General features: G+C 54.2%; 1 protein-coding gene across 1 annotated transcript in view; it reads right to left on the reverse strand.

Annotated features, from left to right (window-relative positions):
* Nucleotides 1–1,701: 1,701 nt before the first annotated feature.
* Nucleotides 1,702–19,616, reverse strand: part of NOTCH2 (notch receptor 2) — a 93,500-nt gene continuing 75,585 nt past the window's right edge. The window contains exons 24-33 of the mRNA XM_054165698.1: nucleotides 18,555–19,084; nucleotides 17,109–17,456; nucleotides 16,299–16,441; nucleotides 15,311–15,521; nucleotides 14,579–14,675; nucleotides 14,030–14,198; nucleotides 8,138–8,439; nucleotides 6,223–6,370; nucleotides 5,647–5,744; nucleotides 1,702–4,480 (exon numbers count right to left, since the gene is read on the reverse strand). Coding sequence (XP_054021673.1) covers nucleotides 3,137–4,480; nucleotides 5,647–5,744; nucleotides 6,223–6,370; nucleotides 8,138–8,439; nucleotides 14,030–14,198; nucleotides 14,579–14,675; nucleotides 15,311–15,521; nucleotides 16,299–16,441; nucleotides 17,109–17,456; nucleotides 18,555–19,084 — 3,390 coding nt within the window. The 3' untranslated portion in view covers nucleotides 1,702–3,136. The remainder of the gene's footprint in view (nucleotides 4,481–5,646; nucleotides 5,745–6,222; nucleotides 6,371–8,137; nucleotides 8,440–14,029; nucleotides 14,199–14,578; nucleotides 14,676–15,310; nucleotides 15,522–16,298; nucleotides 16,442–17,108; nucleotides 17,457–18,554; nucleotides 19,085–19,616) is intronic.

Genomic DNA, 19,616 nt, shown 5'->3' on the forward strand with positions numbered 1-19,616 from the left:
CCCTGCTTGGCACACAGGAAGACAGCCGTGGTCTGTTTGCTCTCTAACAGTTCAAGTCAAACGTTTCAAGCCTGAAAACACCACGGAGGGGCCACAATGCCCCAGCTCGGAGGAGGGAGAATCGCACAGCTGCATGCACCAGCAGCCAAGCTCAGGCCAGGGAGGGAGCTGCAGCTCTAGGCTGAGGGTCCTCCCCCAGCTGAAGAACTGCCCAGGGAAGCAAACCGAGGGAGCAGGTGAATCCACACCTGACCCATGCTCACTCACACCTTTCTAAAAGCCACACAAAAGCCTCAGCCCTTCTCCAGCTGCCAGACCCGTGAGAGCTCTCACTCAAAGCGTTTCAGAAAGGCCACATCCCAGCTCCTCCCCATCCTTCCCAGCTCCTCCCCATCCTTCCCAGCACGCCTGGCTGCTTGGCTGCTGGGTACTGCCTCCTTCTCAGCTACCAAGGGACCCAGAATCCTCCTGCTACACCTGAACTAGGCTGCTTTCAGGTCCCATGGACGGAGCTGAGGGGTGGGGTCCAGGCACTGCTGAGCCACAGCCTGGAGCAGCCTCCATCCCCAAAGGCTCAGTGGTGACTTGGAGTGCGGAGGTCCTGATGAGCCCTCCCCTTGGCAGGGCTCTGAGCAGCCACTGAGCAGCGCTGAGCCCTTCAGAACCCAGCGGCTGCGCCGCGCTAGCCGGGAAGACAGAGAGTGGCACACTGACGCCGGGCACTGGGCACATACTCTTTATTCTGGGGATAAAAATTGCTTAATACATTTTGGCAGCAACTATTTTCATAAAAGACTTTTATAAAAAATGTAAAAATAAGCAAATATTTTTTCCATTATTAATACAGGAAAAGGCTGCTGAGTGAATGGTTACTCTACAACTTAACGAGATACAATACCACCTTCAGGAGATATTATCTTTACAAGTAGTTAAAAAACCAAACAAACAAAACAAAAGGAAAAAAAGGCAGGCAGAAGGCCATCATATCCTCAACAGGGCAGGCACCAAGCTGGCTCCGTGCCACAGAGAGAGCACTCCTCCTGGGACAGGCAGCCACATTCAGAACAAGGCACTTGGTTACTTGGGGCTAAGGAGGCAAAGCCCTTTGTTTCTTTAGCATCCACGTAGCAACACTTCATTATTTGCAGTGAAACGTGTACCTGGACAGACCTCCCGGCAGCTTGCAGGCTCTGGCCTGGAGGTCTGAGTCGGTTGCAGCTATACTTCGGGGGACACAGGGCGGCGAGCGTGCCGGGGAACGCTGCCGGCGTGCCCTACAAGCAGTAACTTCAGAGTTAAAAACTTCAGCCCAAAGCACTGGCCCCGGGAACCAGCTCCCCCTGAGGCCCTGCCTTCATGTACCATCGAGGTGAACCGCAAGGAAAAGCTTCTGCTCTTGACTGGAATGGGAAGAGCCACCAGAGAAAATACTGTACGTGGTAGGATGCTGAGCGGCCGCTGCCGGAGGGCAGCAGCCTGCTCTGTCCCTTGGCGGCAGCCGGCAGCCCCCCTCTCTTTGGAACGTGTGTCTGCAGGGGTCCCCCGAAGAGGTAGGAGCAAACCATCCCCACCAATGTTCACTTCAGCTGCTGACTGGTCCAGAGCCCTTCAGGGAAGCGTGGCTCTTGCAGACAAAGCAGGAAGAGCGGCTGCTTGTCTCAGGGCAGCCACGGCTTGCTTCCGCGACTCCAAAAGCATCAGGGGAGCCGCAGCACCAAGGGCACTGCTGTCCCACAGGGCATGTGGGGCACCTCAGCTGGCAGACCTTGAGATGGGCTGAAGCTGAGCGCACAGGACAGCCCCAAGCCTCTTCACCAAACTGCATCAGGCAACAGTTTCTGAGATATCAGAGACAGTAGCTGAGATATCTGCTCTGCTGCTCAAGTCCAGCTCCTGGCTTCAGGCACGCCGCTGCCGGAAGCCTGCTCAGGAGCCAGTGCTGCGGCCATCCCTGCTGGGAGGGGAGGCCAAGGCAGCCCTTCCCCAGGGCTGAAGCAAAAGGCACTTTTCACAGGGCTGGACACCATTCCTGTCCCAGGAGGACACACACTGCAAACATGTAACAACATCCTCCACACTGTTTGATAAGAAGGTAAAGAGGCAGCATATGGTATCTGGAGGACTGGACACAGCCACCCTTGGATGGAGGGGAGGGGAGTACTGTGCAAGAACGCTGGGACCTTGGATTAGCAGGGCTTGAAACACTGAGGCTCATCCCAACAGCTTCCCAAGAGGCTTGTGTCTCTTCCATCAGCAGAGCCTGTGAAGGCAGTCCATGGGCACACCTGGCAGAGGACAGGGGCACGGGGAGGGTAGTGTGTCAGAAGGGTCAGGTGTGTCTCAGGGAAGACATACAGCGTGGTAACATGGGAGAGATGTGCCCACAGGCCACCTGGGGAGGACAAGGTCAGACCAGGGGGTTTTGGGAGAGGGGGTGTGGGAAAAAAGACCTAAGAGTAGATTATATGCATATATCATCTCCTAATACCTGGGGAGCAGGCAGTGAGAAGGCTAAGGGGTGTTAGTGGGTTTGTACAAGGGCTCTGGAAGAGGAGAGGATGCAGCTGCGTGACAGGAGGTGTCACTCGACCTGCAGGTGTCTGGGGGAGTCTGGCTGGCTTGCTGAGCAAGAGTGGCCACAGGGAGCAGCAGTCTGGGAACGGGGGTGCAGCTCTGAGCTGTGTCAAGGCAACTTGAACTCAAGGAGAACTAGTAGAAGGTGCTTCAGAGAGAGGTTAGGTGAGTAACAAAAGGAGTAACAAAGTAAGGATACAAAGCTGGTTTTGGCTAAGTTTCTGGAGCAAGGACCGTGAATGCACTAAGCTGAAGAGCTGTCTCCAGAGAAGCGGTGGAAGATGTGTACAGGCAGACTGGAGAGTCCAGTGCAGACAGCAGTCACCCCCAAGGTGCGTGGCAGGTGGTTAGAAGTGACCCAGGTGGTCTTTTCCATCACCAGCTTCTACAGTTCTGTTTAGCAGAAAGGCAGAGAAGCCCACAGCGACCACAGTCCCTCCGAGGAAAGAGCAGCCTGGGCTCATTAAGACTCTTGGCTACTAAATTGGTTCTTCATTTCCGTCCTGGAAGACCTTCATGAGTTCTGGAGTCCGTTTTAGCCGAGCTTCCCCTCGGCCAGCCCTCAGGCGTACACCTGCATGTTGCTCCGCTGCTGCTCCGGCATGTGGGGGGCCGCCGGCCCGCGCTGGTTGTTGCCGGGGCTGGTGGCCACGTCAGACCAGTCGGAGGCAGAGTGTGGGGAAGAGCTTGACCACTGGTCCGGCGACTCGGGCGACGGAGTCAGGTACGGGTGCTCCCCCTGTAAGTGCCGGTTGTGGCTAGGAGTCCGTTCCGTGGCCGAGGAGTAGCAGCTGTGCTGCGAGGGCGGCGTGGGGTACTTGCCCATCGAGCTCTGGAACTGGTGGTAGGCCGGCAGCACCGTCTGAGCCACCTGCCCGTCCTGCTGAGGGATGGCAGCCACGGAGAAGGAGGCGCTGGGCAGCTGAGCTATATCCGGGATCTGGTACATGGAGCTAAGGGGCCCGGCCACGTTCTGAGCGCAGTTGGGCTGGGCCTGCTGCGGCAGCGCTTGCTGGCTTATGCCGCCCTTGGGAACCAGCTGGAAAGTCATGATGGGGGGCAGAGACTCCCGGGACACCGCCATGTGCTTGGCATCCGCCTGCAGCAGGCCGCTCTGCTGGGGCAGGCTGGGGTGGGGGTGCACCACCTGCGGCACCACGCCGAACATCTCGCTGTACTGGGCCTCTCCCACCTCCACGCGGTTCATCCACTCGGCCGCCACGTTGGCCGGCCGCAGCCTGCCCAGCCCGCCGCCGGGAGGGGTGGTTCTGTGCTGCGACAGCAGCTGGCTGACCGAGGGCAGCACCGCGCCGGCCCCGCGCCCCAGGGGCTGCATCTCGTGCAGGTTGGGGAAGGACAGGGCGTGCGCGGCCGGTGCCGGCGCCGCGCTCAGCAGCGAGCCGGGCGACGAGTGCAGCACCCCCGGCGACGGCATCACCGGGGAGGAGGTGGGCTCGGACGCGAAGGCGTGGGGCGACTCCAGGGAGTCCACCGGGGACAGGGTCACGGAGCTCTCCGAGAACTGCCCTTTGCTCTCACTCAGGGACTTCTTCCTCCTCCTCTTGGCGTCTTTGGTGAGGTTCGTGGGCACGATGCCTTTGGCGTTGGGCTTCCGTGACTTCTTGCTCAGGGACGCGTGCTTCAGGTTGAGGAAGGACCTGTTGGGGCCGCAGATGACTGGGGAGAGGGCAGAGTTGAGCATGGCGCCGGGGTGCCCGGCGGGGCTGTGCGCCACGTTGTACTCGTTGAGCAGCTGCACTATGTCGTGGTGCATGCGGTCCTGGGCCACGTCCCGGGGCAGGCGGTCCATGTGGTCTGTGATGTCTCGGTTGGCAAAATGGTCCAGCAAGATTTTCGCTGCTTCGAAGCTGCCTTCCCGAGCAGCCAGGAACAGGGGGGTCTCCTCCTGAAAGCAGAGGAGGAGGACTTTAGTGGCGTCACTCTGGGGGCACTGACTTACAGCTAATGCTCCCTGAGTGGCCACGCCTGGAAGCAGTGTTTAACGCAGCGCCGCTTGAGCTGTCTTGAAGAAGAGCCCTCCCTGAGAGACCCCCACTGAGAAAGGCAGATTGCAAGAGAGGATCTGCCACACGACAGGCTAAACTGTCCCACCACGAAGTGCGTTACTCTGCCAGGGAACTGGGAAAGCCTCTGGTGCTTTCCTTCTTTGTCCCCTGAGGGGGAAAGGTACAGAGGACTAAACCAGCCCAGTAAAGACCTAAGCTGTATGGAAGAAGCCCCTGGACAGGGAAGAGAAGCCAGACTAAGACACAGCAAAAGCTAACAGTGAAGCTACAGAGATCTGCACAGCGCAGACTGTCTCTCAGAGGGGCTTCTCCCTCATATGTGCCCTGCATTGAGACCCCTGGAACCATGACAGGATGTGACTGCTGCTGTGCTGCCAGATCTCTCAGCTAACCGGAATCCAGCTGCTTGGCAGCAGCCACACTTCACCCTGGTGGTGCTCTCACACACCACCGACTGTGTGCATCCCTTTAGTGCACAAAAAGCAGGACAGCACTGATGCCCAGAGAACTGCTCTCCCAGATCAGAACTCCTACAAGATCTGGGGACATCACTTGGGGACAGTTCCAGGCCTAGGTTTGGAAGAATCTGTACTGAGAGCTCAGTTTAGAAAGTCTGACCTTCATTCACTACCAACAGTAAAGAATCAGAGAATGGTTCAGGTTGGAAAGGACCTTAGAGATCATCTACCCCAATCTCCCCACCGTGGGCAGGGACACTTCTCAACTACACTCAGCTGCTCAAGGCCTCATCCAACCTGGCCACAACCTCCCTGGGCAGCCTGCTCCAGACTGCCACCACCCTTGTGTTGATGAACTTCTTCCTAAGATCCAGTCTGAACCTACTCTCCCTCAGCTTCAAACCATTCCCCTGGTCCTGTTTCTAGACAGCCTCATGAAAAGTCCCTCTGCAGCCCTCCTGTAGGATCCCTTCAGGTATTGGAAGGCAGCCCTAAGGTCCCTCCCAGAGTCTTCTCCAGGCTGAAGAGATGCTAAGGAGATGCTTTTGGTTAGGCAGCACAGCCACGCTGAGCACACCCTGCTGTACCTTGTTATCCTGCATGTCTCTGTTGGCTCCGTTTTTCAGCAGCACTAATGTTGCTTCCACGTTGTTGACAGCAGCAGCCCAGTGAAGAGCAGATTTACCTGCAGGGAAACCCAACAGCTTCAGGTGAGGAGGCATTTGCTGAAGCACCAAGATGAACAGAGTACACTGAGGGAAGAAAGCAACCAGAGACCATGTGAACGTGGCCTGAAGTCACATTTGCACTCTGGGAGCCTCAAGTAACACCCCTCTCCATCACCAAGATGCAACAGGGCCTACAGCACTTGCCCTGGGATGGTTTTGATTTTGTGTTTTAAACAACCTGTTCACAGGGTCAGAAAACAGCAGCACATCCAACCCTGCTGTTTCTTCTGCTTCTCTTCCAGGACTGTCTAACCAAGCCCCTGTGCAGCAGCCTGCAGCCTGCTACTGCTGGGAGGACTTCCTCAGGAGAGCCTAGTGCCCGACTCAGCTGCAGAACGAGCGAGCAGCCCGCACTCTGGGCGGGCAGGAGGCCACCCCCCCTTGCTTGCAGCACCGCAAACGCTTGCTCAGCCCAGCACACTGTGCTGCCATTACCGTGGTCATCCACAGCGTTCACATCTGCCTGGCAGTTGATGAGCTCGGCCACCATGCCCTCCACCGCCAGGCGCGCGGCCAGGATCAGCGGCGTCGTGCCGTCGTTCATCCGAGCGTCCAGGTCTGTCACCCTGTTGCGGATCAGGATCTGCACGAGGCAAACACACACTCCTGCATTCTTGTACTTTTTGGTCAACACCACTGCAGAACAAAGCTGAGGAAACTTAACCACGAAGAAGCAGCCTGAGTGCTGAAATGCAAGGACCCAGGTGCCAGAGGCCAACCACCACATGCCAGAGGGTGCATGCATGCTGAGCTCTTCAAGCTATGAATACCTCAGGAAACCAGGTGTAAAATACAGTTTCACCTGGCCATCAGGCTGGGGAAGGCATGAGAGCGAGGCTGTGAGTGAACAAAGTGCAGCTTCACACAATTAAACATGTTGGAAAAGGCCTCCAAGGTCATCAAGTCCAACCTCTCACCCAACACCATCCAACCCACTCAATCATGGCACCGAGTGCCTCGTCCAGGCTCTTTTTAAACACTTCCAGTGATGGGGACTCCACCACCTCCCTGGGCAGCACATCCCAATGGCCAATCTCTCCTTCTGGGAAGAATTTCTTCCTCACATCCAGCCTAAACCTCCCCTGGCGTAGCTTGAGACTGTGTCCTCTCCTTCTGTCACTGGCTGCCTGGGAGAAGAGACCAACCCCCACCTGGCTACAACCTCCCTTCAGGGAGTTGTAGAGAGCAAGAAGGTCTCCCCTGAGCCTCCTCTTCTCCAGGCTAAGTAACTCCAGCTCCCTCAGCCTCTCCTCACAGGGCTGTGCTCCAGACCCCTCCCCGGCTTTGTTGCCCTTCTCTGGACACATTCAAGTCTCTCAATGTCCTTCTTAAACTGAGGGGCCCAGAACTGGATGCAGGACTCAAGGTGTGGCCTAATCAGTGCTGAGTCCAGGGGCAGAATGGCTTCCCTGCTCCTGCTGGCCACACTATTCCTGATCCAGGCCAGGATGCCCTTGGCTTTCTTGGCCACCTGGGCACACTGCTGGCTCATGTTCAGCTGCTGTCAACCAGTACCCCCAGGTCCCTCTCTGCCTGGCCGCTCTCAGCCACTCTGACCCCCGCCTGTAGCTCTGCCTGGGGTTGTTGTGGCCAAAGTGCAGAACCCAGCACTCAGACTTGTTAAATCTCATGCCATTGGACTCTGCCCTTCTATCCAGCCTGTCAAGTTCCCTCTGCAGAGCCTTCCTACCCTCCAGCAGACTGACACTTGCTCCCAGTTTGGTGTCAACTTGGCCAGGCTCAAACAACTTGCAGCAGTTTTATGCTGTGCCTAGGAAAATTTTCCAGAGATTGAGTAGGAAAATGATAGAATGTCAATAAATTAGCATTGGATATAAAGGGAAACTAATGCTAAGGCCTGAATGCTCCCCTTGGTCTGATGACTGACATAAAGGTAGCTGTATAAAATAACTCTTGCTCTTTTAGGCTTCTTCACTCTAGCAGATACCAGCTGGTGGCTTTGGCTTGGCTGTTGCTGGCCTTGGCTGTGTTTCTTTCTTGTGGCTAGGTACTAACAGCCACTCTCTGCTCTTCTCCCCTTTCCCTTTCCCTTGTCTGGGAGGGGAGAGGGGAAGCTGTTGGCAGCCTCCTGGTTTTGTCCAGGGGGTTCTTGTGCTGTTTGTAAATGGCAAACCCATGTAAGTGTTGTGTATTTTGTACAGCTCCATTGCATTTCCTATCTCCAGACTGCAGCCTGCTTGTACACAGAGCTGCATTTGCTGCCCACCTGCGCGGGGTGGCAGTTTCATTCGGGGGGGTATCTTCTCCACATTAGCTGTGGGGTAATTTTCGACCCACCACACCCCCCCAGAACCCAGCTGCTGTAGCAGGGGCTCTGCAGTAGCTGTACCTGGAAGACGCCCTGGGCGTCAGCAGCCACGGCGGCGTGCAGCGGGGTGCGCCCCATGTTGTCCCGCGCGTTGGCATCGGCGCCGGCGTCCAGCAGGCGCTTGGCGGCGTCTGCTCTCGAGTAGCGGGCTGCCAAGTGCAGTGCCATCTCCCCGGTGCGGTCCGTTTGGGCCTGCAGGTTGGCACCTTGGTAGATCAGATCTGTTATGATGTTTGCCGAGGAATCCTCCGCGTCCTCGTCGTCCTCGCTGATATCGGAGCCGCCCACGCGCAGGGATGCCAACATCAGCGGAGTGCAGCCGTCTGCAACGGAAGAGATGGCATCAGAGCCACCTGGCAGGGGCAGCAAAAGGGATGGGAACGCCCTCACAACCCTCTCCCCTTGGACACCTCCAGCTGCAATCTCTTCAGTCACTTTAGCCCAGGCCTGTTCTCTTAAAGCCCAAGAGAGCTGGTGAGCTGCTTTCCCTCCCAGCAGCACTTCAAAGCCTGCCACAGCCCTGAGAGAACTTCTCAAATAAGCAACAGCATCATGGAACAAAAAAAGGTTTGCTGCTGAAGTGGAAAACCTCCTCAAAAATGTAAGGGCTAGCTGAATTCCTAAAGAGGAGCAAGGGCTACAAAAGTCAAAGCCTCCAGAGGTGTAACTGCTCACGTGGGTGCTCTGATCACACACCTGTGACACGGGAAAGGCACTGCCCAGCCAGCCACCCATCCTTGGTGGCGTTTTGCAGGTATTAACCTGAAGCAAAGCACAGATGAAAGCTTCCATTCCTGTTACACACCAAAGCCTTCACAGGATGGACCCTGAAGGTGGGATAGACAATCACCCAAAGCTGGAAAATGCCCCAGGAAGGAGGCTGAACCAGCCTCATCCTGCTTTTTGTAATGTCCATGATCCAAGCCCTTAGCAAACTGATCAAGCATGCTCTGTGCTTTCCAGTAGTACCCTGTGTAGGAGGGGTCCATGGAACAGGATCTGCTCCAGTATTAATGAATGGTGTACCAGCAGCATCCTACACATGCACAATGTCCCCGTTCACCCCTCCATGGCACCATGGACTGCCCACAGATACAGGCTGCTGGAAGTCTGACACAGTTCAAGTGCTTTGGAAGATGCTGGGTTCCTATCTCTCCACAAGTCTCCACCGATGGACTCGCACTGATGGGACATCTACAAAGGCTAAATTCACATCCACCCAACCATGCTCCTTCAAACCTCTAATTTAACCTAGCTCCCTGATCAGAGAGGCTGGTCCAGGAAGACTAGCTCATGCTGCTGATCTTTCACTATATCCCCCTTGATGTAGTGTAATTAAGATCCAGAACACCTCCACATATTTCCAGCACTCCATCAAATGCTGAGTGCTTCAGCAGACTGACTGTCTCAAGACAGACACTGTCTCAAACCAAAGACTTCACCTGTAGATGCTAATGTTTGCTTACTGCTTTTATTGCTTTACTTGACACATACCACAGGCACCTAGAAAGTAAGAGGGACCGAGCTGATAGCAGAAGTGAAGCAACTGTGCTAACCAAAACGATTCTGTGATTCCAAGTGCCTCCCTGGAGCTCTGCAAAGGTGAACACAGATTTTGCTTCTCCAGTATGGGTCACTAACAGAATAATTGTGGTTGGAAGAGAACTTTAGGATCGTTGTGTCCAACCCAGCACTGCCAGGTCACAGATAAACCACGTCCCTAAGTGTCACACCTACACATCTTTTAAGTACCTCCAGGGATGATGACTCCACTGCTTCCCTGGGCAGCCTCTTCCAATGTCTGACAACCTTTTTGGCCAAGAATTTTTTCCTATTATCAAATCTAAACCCCCAGAAATTCAGGACAATCTCTCAGCAACTGATTTAGTCCATGAACAAGCAGGGAACCTTCCTGCACCCTCGAGACAACAGCTTCCCTGCCCATGGCAGGGGGGTCGGAACAAGATGATCCTCCATGTCCCTTCCAACCCTGACAACTGTGTGAGTCCCTGCCTGCAGAGCTCTGTCTGCACTGCAGCAAGTGGCTGAGCCCTGCAGAAAGCCATGCAGCAGAACGAGGACTGTGCTGATAAAGAAGGTGATGATCTCCTCTTGGAAGTAAGAGAGAGAGCTCTAATGTCCTGCTCCCATTTCCTGCCCTCTGATCACCTAACTTTGCTGACTGCCTTAGGGCAGTTTCAAACTTCCTGCAAGTTCACCGTTCTGCCACCAGGCCCAGTGTGAGGCAGGGGCAGAGAGGGGTGCAGAGACAGGCTGGTGGCAATAGCAGGGGCGGCAGCAGCAGCAGGAACAGCAGCAGCAGCAGCCTGCATGCTCCTCCTAGTGGCTCCCAAGCACAGGAGACACTGGCTGGCACCGAGCTGTTTTCTCCGGAGTGGTTGGGCAGCAGCGGTGCTGACGTCTGGGCCTGGGGTCAGTTCCAAGACCCAGTCCTGTCTATAGACCCTCTTTCCCAGTTGTCCAAGGCTATACCTCCTTTTGTCCTTCTCCCTCCCACTGCTGGCTCTGCTTCCCTGTCCCAGATGAACACTTCTCAGTATTCAGGTCAGGCTGTGGTCTCCTCCATACTGCACAAAGAGCAGAGACGGAGCAGAGAGGAGCTTTCCTTTTCTCCAGCGCCACGGCCCTGGGAAAACCACTCACAGGAAAGCTCTTCCTTGCTCACTCACTACAGCTGTTCTGGACAGATCATGCTTAGCTGCTCTACAGGGACACAGCTACAGTCTGCATTAAATCCTTGCAAAAATTAGCTGCCACCCTCCACAAAGTCTCTCAGGTGTGTGCAGCTCTTCTCAGGGCTTTGCAAGCTGGCCACACATGGGTGGTTTTATGAGACCAGCGAAGAGCACAGCCCAGCAGCACGTCACAATTAAGTGCTTGATGGACTACTAGGGGAAAAAAAGATGCGGACACAATGTCTTTCCTCCTCCTTCCAGCTTGTTCTCTGAAGGAGCTGCAAAAGAAGCCCAGAGGATCCAGCTGGAGGCAGACACACAGCATGGAAAATTCCAGTCTGAACCACTGAAGTTTTAGTAAGTGAAAAAGAGGGGCACATAATAGGGACAGTTAATCAGTTTTAATTATAGGTGGTGTTACCAGTTCTGCCTGTAATTGCATTTCCCTGGTTACACACTCACAATAACTCCAGTGAAAAGCATGTCCTCACCACTCTGGGGAGCAGAGAGAAAGAACAGCATGGGGAGGCAAAGGTGGCAGCAGCATTTTATAGACCCTCTTCTGTCTGCTCTCTTTCAAGAAGCCAGCCCCTGGGCAGATGTAAAGCCCAGAGCAAGATGGCAAAGGCAGAAGTTCACCAGGCAGGTACAACAGAATACTCATGCTGGCACAATGTGCTGAAAGCTGGGATGCAGAGAGCCCACTGGCAAAGTCTCCAGGCAGTACTTCTGCAGGAGAGTGAGCCTCTTGGACCCCCCTAATCTCAGAGACTGCAGAGGTGCTGGGCTAAGAGAGGGAAGACCCTTTGGCACACCAAGGTGTTGCCACTTCCCTCTCCTCTCTCTAGAAAAGATCTCTACTGTTCTACCTACCACCTGTGGCCAGGATCTAACTCACCCAGCTCCAGATGGCTCCAGCCCAAGCACCTGCACACAAGTCACTCAGCCTCAATACCCTTTGTAATGAGGGGCAGAGAAGCATTCCTGGAGCGTGAGCCACCCAGTTTTCAGGAGCCTGCTGCTGGAGACAGAGATGAGCTGCCTCTCAGAAGTGCCTGCTTCTTCCCTCTGCCCACAGAGGAAGAGGAGGGTGGCCAGGGCAGATGAATAGCTCTATTAACGGTGAGGAATCTTCCCTCTCCTTACTCACCCATCACTCCAACACTTAGACTTTCAAAATGATTTCTTCCCCTGACAGTAACTCAGCTGCTTACTTCTGATGCTGCAGAGGGGGATAACTTAGGGCAGCCTGTTGCTTGCCTCTCAGCTGCAGCTGAATGGCAGGAAAGCAACTCACAGGTCAGTATTGTTCCACTGCTGCTGTTGGATAAAGCTTTGAGTGCACGTGAAAATAAGCAGTCTGAAGTCTTGAGAACATTACTGCCTGCACTTGGAAAGCTTTTACTCTGCCACACAACTAGAAGCATCAATAGGGAAAATAAAGAACAGCTTAAATTTGGCAGAAACTGATGGTTTATGTTCTCACACTCCTTACAGAGAATTCCCTCCTTCCCTGTGCTGTGCATTTAGGAGAGCCAACGGGTCAGTGAGCAGGAAAAAACAATGGAGGAGAACTGAGAGAATGGGCCCAGGCATCATTGAACTCCATGGACACATTCCCACAAAATCCAGTAAAAAGCACTGCAGCTACATCAGCAGGATCACCTCTCTACATATGAACAAGGGCCATGCTTGCAGCTCTCCCAGCCAGAACTCTGCTTAACTCTCTCCTTCCAGAGCACAGAGCTCCACCACGAGCAGGAGACCCATCCAGTCCCTTCCCAGGTTACACAGCCCTAGTACTAAGCTCAGGAAGAGCAGCAGAGCATTCTTAGTGCACCCAGTCATCTGAGACCAAGAGAGAGCAAACCTGTGTGCACAGCAAAGAAGCTCCCTTCAAAGTTCCCAGCTTGTTATGATTACAAGTTGATCATCAGAGACTGAGGATATAAATCAGTGAATAAACCCCACACACATTAGCAAGCTGGCTGCACTGCTGCTCTGTTCCAGCACGGATGTCTCTCACACTGTCTGCCAGAAGTTATCTTACTCAGGAAGAGGCCATCCTTCCTTCCACCCCAGATAACAGACACCTCAGGTATAAACCCTGCTAATACATAGAATACATAGAATAAACCAGGTTGGAAGAGACCTTCAAGATCATCGTGTCCAACCCATCAACCAATCCAACACCACCCAAACAGCTAACCCATGGCACCAAGCACCCTATCAAGTCTCCTCCTGAACACCTGCAGTGATGGTGACTCCACCACCTCCCCAGGCAGCACATTCCAATGTGCAATCACTCTCTCTGTATAGAACTTTTTCCTAACATCTAGCCTGAACCTCCCCTGGCGCAGCCTGAGACTGTGTCCTCTTGTTCTGGTACTGGCTGCCTGGGAGAAGAGACCAACATCCGTCTGCCTACAACCTCCCTTCAGGTAGTTGTAGAGAGTAATAAGGTCACCCCTGAGTCTCCTCTTCTCCAGGCTAAGCAACCCCAGCTCCCTCAGCCTCTCCTCGTAGGGCTTATGTTCCAAACCCCTCACCAACTTTGTTGCTCTTCTCTGGACTCGTTCCAGCAAGTCAACCTCCTTCCTAAACTGAGGGGCCCAGAACTGGACACAGGACTCGAGGTGTGGCCTAACCAGTGCAGTGTACAGGGGCAGAATGACCTCCCTGCTCCTGCTGGCCACACTGTTCCTGATGCAGGCCAGGATGCCCTTGGCCCTCCTGGCTGCCTGGGCACACTGCAGGCTCATGTTCAGTCTACCATCAACCAGCACCCCAGGTCCCTCTCAGCCTGACTGCTCTCTAGCCACTCTGAGCAAAGCCTGGCCTAAGTCTCTGCAGCAGTCCAGCTGGAGAAGCTGGGAGGTCATTTCCAGCACAATTCTGCACTACAAACTTCTGCTGCAGTAGTATTCTGATGATACCTTTTAGGCACACACTTTCATGAAGGAGATCCTACCCCTGCAGATCCTACAGGTGCTTGCTAAGTGAACTGTTTTACTCCTGGTTAAGTGATGTTCCATAGACCATGACCCAGGCTCTCCAGCTTTCTTTTCTGGAGTGCATGGGAGCTTCCTTTGGGTACCAAAGCAGCTCTGCTGGTGTTCCTGTATACTCCATACAGTTTTCAAACATTAGCCACCCCAGCCATGGGAGGCCAGGGAGTGGCTGGCTCACAGAACACATGGATGCAGAGAGTACTGACCTGGCCCTCTGACATTGACATCCAGAACATCCACTTCTTGATCTGCTTGAGGTGGTGTAAGGGCCAGTGATGTGCTCCCACAGACGTCGGCTGCCTCCAGGTGCTGCTGCGTCCACTGGCGCTGATCTATCTGCTCGTCGCCTTCTGGGAGCAAGGCCTGGTCCTCAGCCTGAGCACAGGAAATCAAGCAGTTGCTTCAGAATGCTCATCAGGTGGCCAGAGACATTGAAAGCTCTTGGGGCTTTCTTAGTTTTCCTGGGGGCTTTTGGTTTGGGGTAGTGCTTGTCTGTTTCAAGGTTTTTGAGGGCTGAGGGGTTTTAGGTTTTAAGCTATTGATGATCTGCATTTACCTCTGCTTGGGAGCAGCAGTGATCTGGCTACTCTGCTGGCCTGTGGTGGCAGTGCTGACCTGAGGGTTTGCTCCCCACATGTCATTAATCATACTTTACAGAGCAAAAGGAGGTTTTGAGGATGGGTTTTACCCTGCTGCTCTCCTCACCAGCAGTTTCAGCGGGGAGCATGAGGTCCTGAAGTCCTGGAGCTCCTTACCTTTGCTCTCTTTGGCTGAGGTCCACCATCACCTGCCCAGTGTTCAGTTGGTCCAGAATCTGCCAGGTTACCCTCTGGTATCTGGACAGACAGATTTCTAGCAAACAAAGGGAACACATCATTTTGCAGGCTGACCAGGGGCTGCTACTGCTGTTTACACTAGCCTGCAGAGACCAAGGATGAGCTGCTTGCAAGGAGAGGGACTGAGAAACAAGAAAACCCAAGCAGCCAACAGTGGTGCTAAATATACTTAGAACTGCAGACTTGGTTAATTTAGAGGAAAGCCAAAACTGCCTAGGTGTGATCCTTCTTCTGAAGCTTTCCATCCCTTCTGCTCACTTGCACCCTGGGATAGGACAAGGGGCAATGGATGGAAGCTGCAGCACAGGAGGTTCCACCTCAACACAAGGAGGAACTTCTTCCCTGGGAGGGTCCCAGAGCCCTGGAGTAGGCTGCCCAGAGAGGTTGTGGAGTCTCCTTCTCTGGAGCCTTTCCAGCCCCATCTGGCTGTGTTCCTGTGTGACCTGTGCTGGGTTCTCTGCTCCTGCTCTGGCAGGGGGTTGGACTGGATGATCTCCAGAGGTCCCTTCCAAGCCCTGACATCTGTGAGTCTAAGGTGTTCTAGCTTAAAGGGGCAGTTTTCTCTATGGAGTCAGGTGCCTTCAATGAAAGGCTTTCAAAACCCTCTACCAGACTGACAGACACAGAGGCAGTGGCCTGAATGCAACTCACTTGAGGCCAACGGCGTCCTCCCCGACCGGCTCTCTGCGCTTGTGGTTGCTGGGGTCCCTGCGCAGGATGAAGCCCTCGGGGAGCCAGAGCGAGCCGTGCTTGCGCTTACGCTTTGCCATCATCACGCCCAGCAGGAGGATCAAGAGGATGATCAAAGCTGCCACAGCAAGGAGGTAGAGCAGCTGGGTCTTTGGTGGCAGCAGGGGTTCACCTAGAGATTCCAGTGAAAGCACAGTGAGCTTGGAGGATGCCTTCTTCCCTCACTCAGCCTTCCCCCACGGGCAGTGTGCTGTATCTACACTGGGATGCATTTAGAGCTAAGAGGTGAGGAAAGCTTAGGCTATGCTGCAACTGTTGGGAGAGTACTTCCTGCCTTTCTGACTTCCCTTGATCTTGTTCCTCAAAATACCATTTAGAGTACATGGCTGCTGAACTGAAGGTCTTGCTCCCTGCTCAAGAGTCCTGCTGGCTGAATACTGCCACCCTGAATCAGCACAGAGAGAGTTGATCTACATCAGGCTATAAGCACAGCCCCACCAGGAGCAGTGATGTTACCAATCTCTTACGAGACTGCAGCTGGGCCTCAGAGTGAGGGAGAGTGGAGCAGGAATCAAAAGGGTTACATATTGCCAGGGGGGTGCTGAGGAATGCCCTCCTCCCTCCCCTCCAGTGGCACATTTTTCACTGAATTCCTGGCTTGGAACAGGAATGGTTAGCGGAGCAGACAGCATCACTGCGCGTGGCACAGCTGCAGATGTCTAGGCTGCAAACTTACCTGCCCTGCCTTGCTAACCAGGTGTGTCCCCAGAGCAGAACAAGTGCACACAGATACTTCTGCAAGTGTGCATGAGTAAGTTAGCTCCCAGAAACCACACTGAGCAGCGAGACAAATGAAGATGGTGATCAATGATCTGAGCATGAATTTTGCGAGCCCAAGCGTGCTGCCTGCCTTCCTGCCCCAGGCAGTTTCCCCTCTGCAATTACTTACTCTGGACAGACACAAAAGGATAGGGCAACATGCCCTTGATGGCCTGAGCAGCTAGGAGAGCTGCAGCAGCTTCTGTGTTGTGAAAGCATTGCTCCGAATCCTCTGCACACTGACGGTTGTCAATCTCCAGGAACACCCTGGTGCTGCAGGGACACAGGAAGAGGGCACAGAAGTCAGGGACAGCAACTTTTGCCAAAGTGCTTGGTGAAACTACAGCCCTTTGAGTTAACTGCTCCAGCCCATCACTGCATTTGGTGGTTGCAATAGCTTTACACTTCCCCACAAAAAAGAAGGGCTACAATCCTAGAATCACAGAACTGTCAGGGCTGGAAGGGACCTTACGAATCACCTAGCTCCAACCCCCTGCCATGGGCAGGGACACCTCACACTACAGCAGGTTGCTCACAGCCACATCCAGCCTGGCCTTAAAGCCTCCAGGCATGAGGCTTCCACCACCTCCCTGGGCAGCCTGTGCCAGGCTCTCACCACCCTCCTGGGGAACAACTTCTTCCTCAAAGCCAATCTCAATCTCCCCATTTCTAGTTTTGCTCCATCCCCCCCCCAGTCCTATCCCTCCCTGACACCCTCAAAAGTCCCTCCCCAGCTTTCTTGTAGCCCCCTTCAGACACTGGAAGGCCACAATTAGGTCTCCTTGAAGCCTTCTCTTCTCCAGACTGAATAGCCCCAACTCTCTCAGTCTGTCCTCATAGGAAAGGTGCTGCAGCCCTCTGCTCATCCTCGTGGCCCTTCTCTGGACACATACAGGTACCTCCAAGCAAGAGCCAGAGGAGCCCAAGAGCATCCACTTACCCAATGACCTCCTGCTCCAGCTCCCTGTGCTTGCGAACCAGCACCAGCGACCGCCGGCTCCGCGCCGCCGACTTCTCCCCGTAGTATGGGAACACCATGGGGTTTCCCTGGGAGTCCAGCTTGATCCTCAGGTTGGTGTGCAGGAGAGTTCCCAAGGTGCGCAGGAAGCTGCGGACGTCCTCCAGCAGCTCGTCAGGGGGCATCAGGACCACGATGATCAGGGTGCCCTCCGCCAGCTTCTCAGCTTTGTCGCCGGCACAGTCCAGGCCGTCCCAGCCGCACTCCTCACTGTTGCAGCCCTGGTCGCAGCGGCCGTCTGCGTAGTGATCTGCACAGTACTTGTCATACCTGCAGCAGGGACAGGCTTACAGGCAGCATGTGGCACACACATCCTGTACCTACACCCCTGTACAGCCAGGGCCTTACGCTCCTCATCACAGAGTTATCTTGGCTGGAAAAGACCTTTAAGACCCTGGAGCCCAACCACTAACTCTACCAAGCCTGGTGCTAACCATGTCCCTTAGCACCTTTTCTGGGCCTTTGTTTAAACACCCCCAGGGGTGGTGATTCATCCACTTCCCTGTGGTGACGACTCCAGTGTTTGAGAACACTTTCAGTGAAGAAGTTTCTTCTAATGTTCAATCTGAACCTCCCCTGGTGCAACTTGAGGCCACTCTCTCTTGCCCTATCACTTCTTTATTAGAGACCAACACACACCTCACTTCAACCCCCTTTCAGGCAGTTGTAGAGAGCAATGAGGTCTCATCACTTTAGGTAAAACAACACTCATTCAGGATATAAGGAGAAGAAACATAACCCCAGGATGTGACAGCAAGCTGGCAGGGTGGAAGTAGGATGCACAGAACACCCCAAGAAGATGTGCTTCAGTTGTAGCACCAGTGGAAGGGAACTGCTTATTCTGTTCACTAAGATCAAGCTGCAGCCCCTCCTGCCTTAACAAGAAAGGATCCTCACAGCAAAGCTGCAGCCTTTATCACAACTGAACAGACAGAAGAGCCGTGGCAGACAAGGTGGAAAACACATTCAGAGGCATACAGCTAGGATAAAACAGAGGCATTGCTGGCATGGAGTGAAACTCAGGACAGGAAGCAGCAGCATTAACATCCAGTACAAGGTGGAAAGCCTCCCCTCTAGATTTCCACACAGAAGAGGGCACACTCATCAGCAGGTAACACATTACCATTGCCCAGGCTATCAGCTTAGCTCATAGCATACAAACTCCAGAACTTCTTTCCAAAATAGATGAGAAGTGCACAAAGCAGCAGAGACTCCTCGATGGCAAACCTTCAGCCAGAGCAACAACCAGCAGCAGAAACAACGGAGAGACGGGAGCGGCAGGCAAGCGGCGCACCCAGCACGGAAAGCAGCGGCAGGAGAGGTAGCAGTGACACAGAGAAAGCAGAGCCAGCTCAGATCAAGCCTTACTTGCACGTTCTGCTGCTTTGCTGACACTCAAAGTTGTCGAACAGGCACTCGGGGGTGTTGCAGAACTCATCGCACTGCCCATTGAAAAGCATCCAGCAGCGCAGCGAGGAGGAGCAGTTGGCCCAAGGATCTTCCATTGTCAGGGAGCAGTCACCTCCATCCCACTGGCAGGCATGAGTGTTGCAGTCCTCATCACAATAGCCATCTTTCGCCTTCTCTGCACAGTGGGAATCCAAACAGCCTCGGGGCTCCGGGCTGAACGTTACAGGCTGCTCGCACTGGCTGCCTTGGGTGTGAATGGGGCACTGACAGTAATAGTAAGGAGGCTGAGAATGAGGGTGGCAGCTTCCCCCGTTCTGGCAGGGGGCACTGGCACAAGCCGTGTTTGTCTGGCATTCCTCTCCCACAGACAGCTTGGGGCAATAGCACCGTGGACCAGAAGATGTCTGGATGCACTGCTCCCCTTTCTTGCATTTCACTTGCCCACAAGTGCTGTGGCTGCTGAACTCACATTTTGCTCCAGAATAGCCCTATGAGTTAAAAAACAAGGGCAAGAGAAACAAGTTACCAACTGACTCTTTGACACTCTGAAGGCTGGAGGGAAGGTGTCACATGCAAACCCTTTCTTCTCCTCGATTCCTCAAGCCTCATTGCAGGATTTTCTACATCTAGCCTCAGGGATAAACTGGGAACTCACACGGCACTGCCACAGTTTGAGATGGAGTTTGCAGAGCCATGAACAAGGGGAATCTTGCAGTAGGCACAGAGCACACAGGATAGCAACCAAACTGTTCCAACTGACTGTTAGGTTTCAGGCAGAAAAGGCACCAATCCTGCATCCCTGGCACAACTGCTTGGGGTGACAACAGGCAGCATCACCCTCCCAATGCACCTAGAAGCCCTGGTGTCCCAGCTAGATCACAGAATCAGCCAGGTTGGAAGAGACCTCCAAGATCACCAAGTCCAACCAATCAGCCAACCCTAACTAATCAACCAGACCATGGCACTGAGTGCCTCATCCAGGCTGCTCTTAAACACCTCCAGGGATGCTGCCCCCACCCC

The sequence above is a fragment of the Dryobates pubescens genome, chromosome 11 (genome assembly GCF_014839835.1).
Source record: "Dryobates pubescens isolate bDryPub1 chromosome 11, bDryPub1.pri, whole genome shotgun sequence".
NCBI classification, from domain to species: Eukaryota; Metazoa; Chordata; class Aves; order Piciformes; family Picidae; genus Dryobates; species Dryobates pubescens.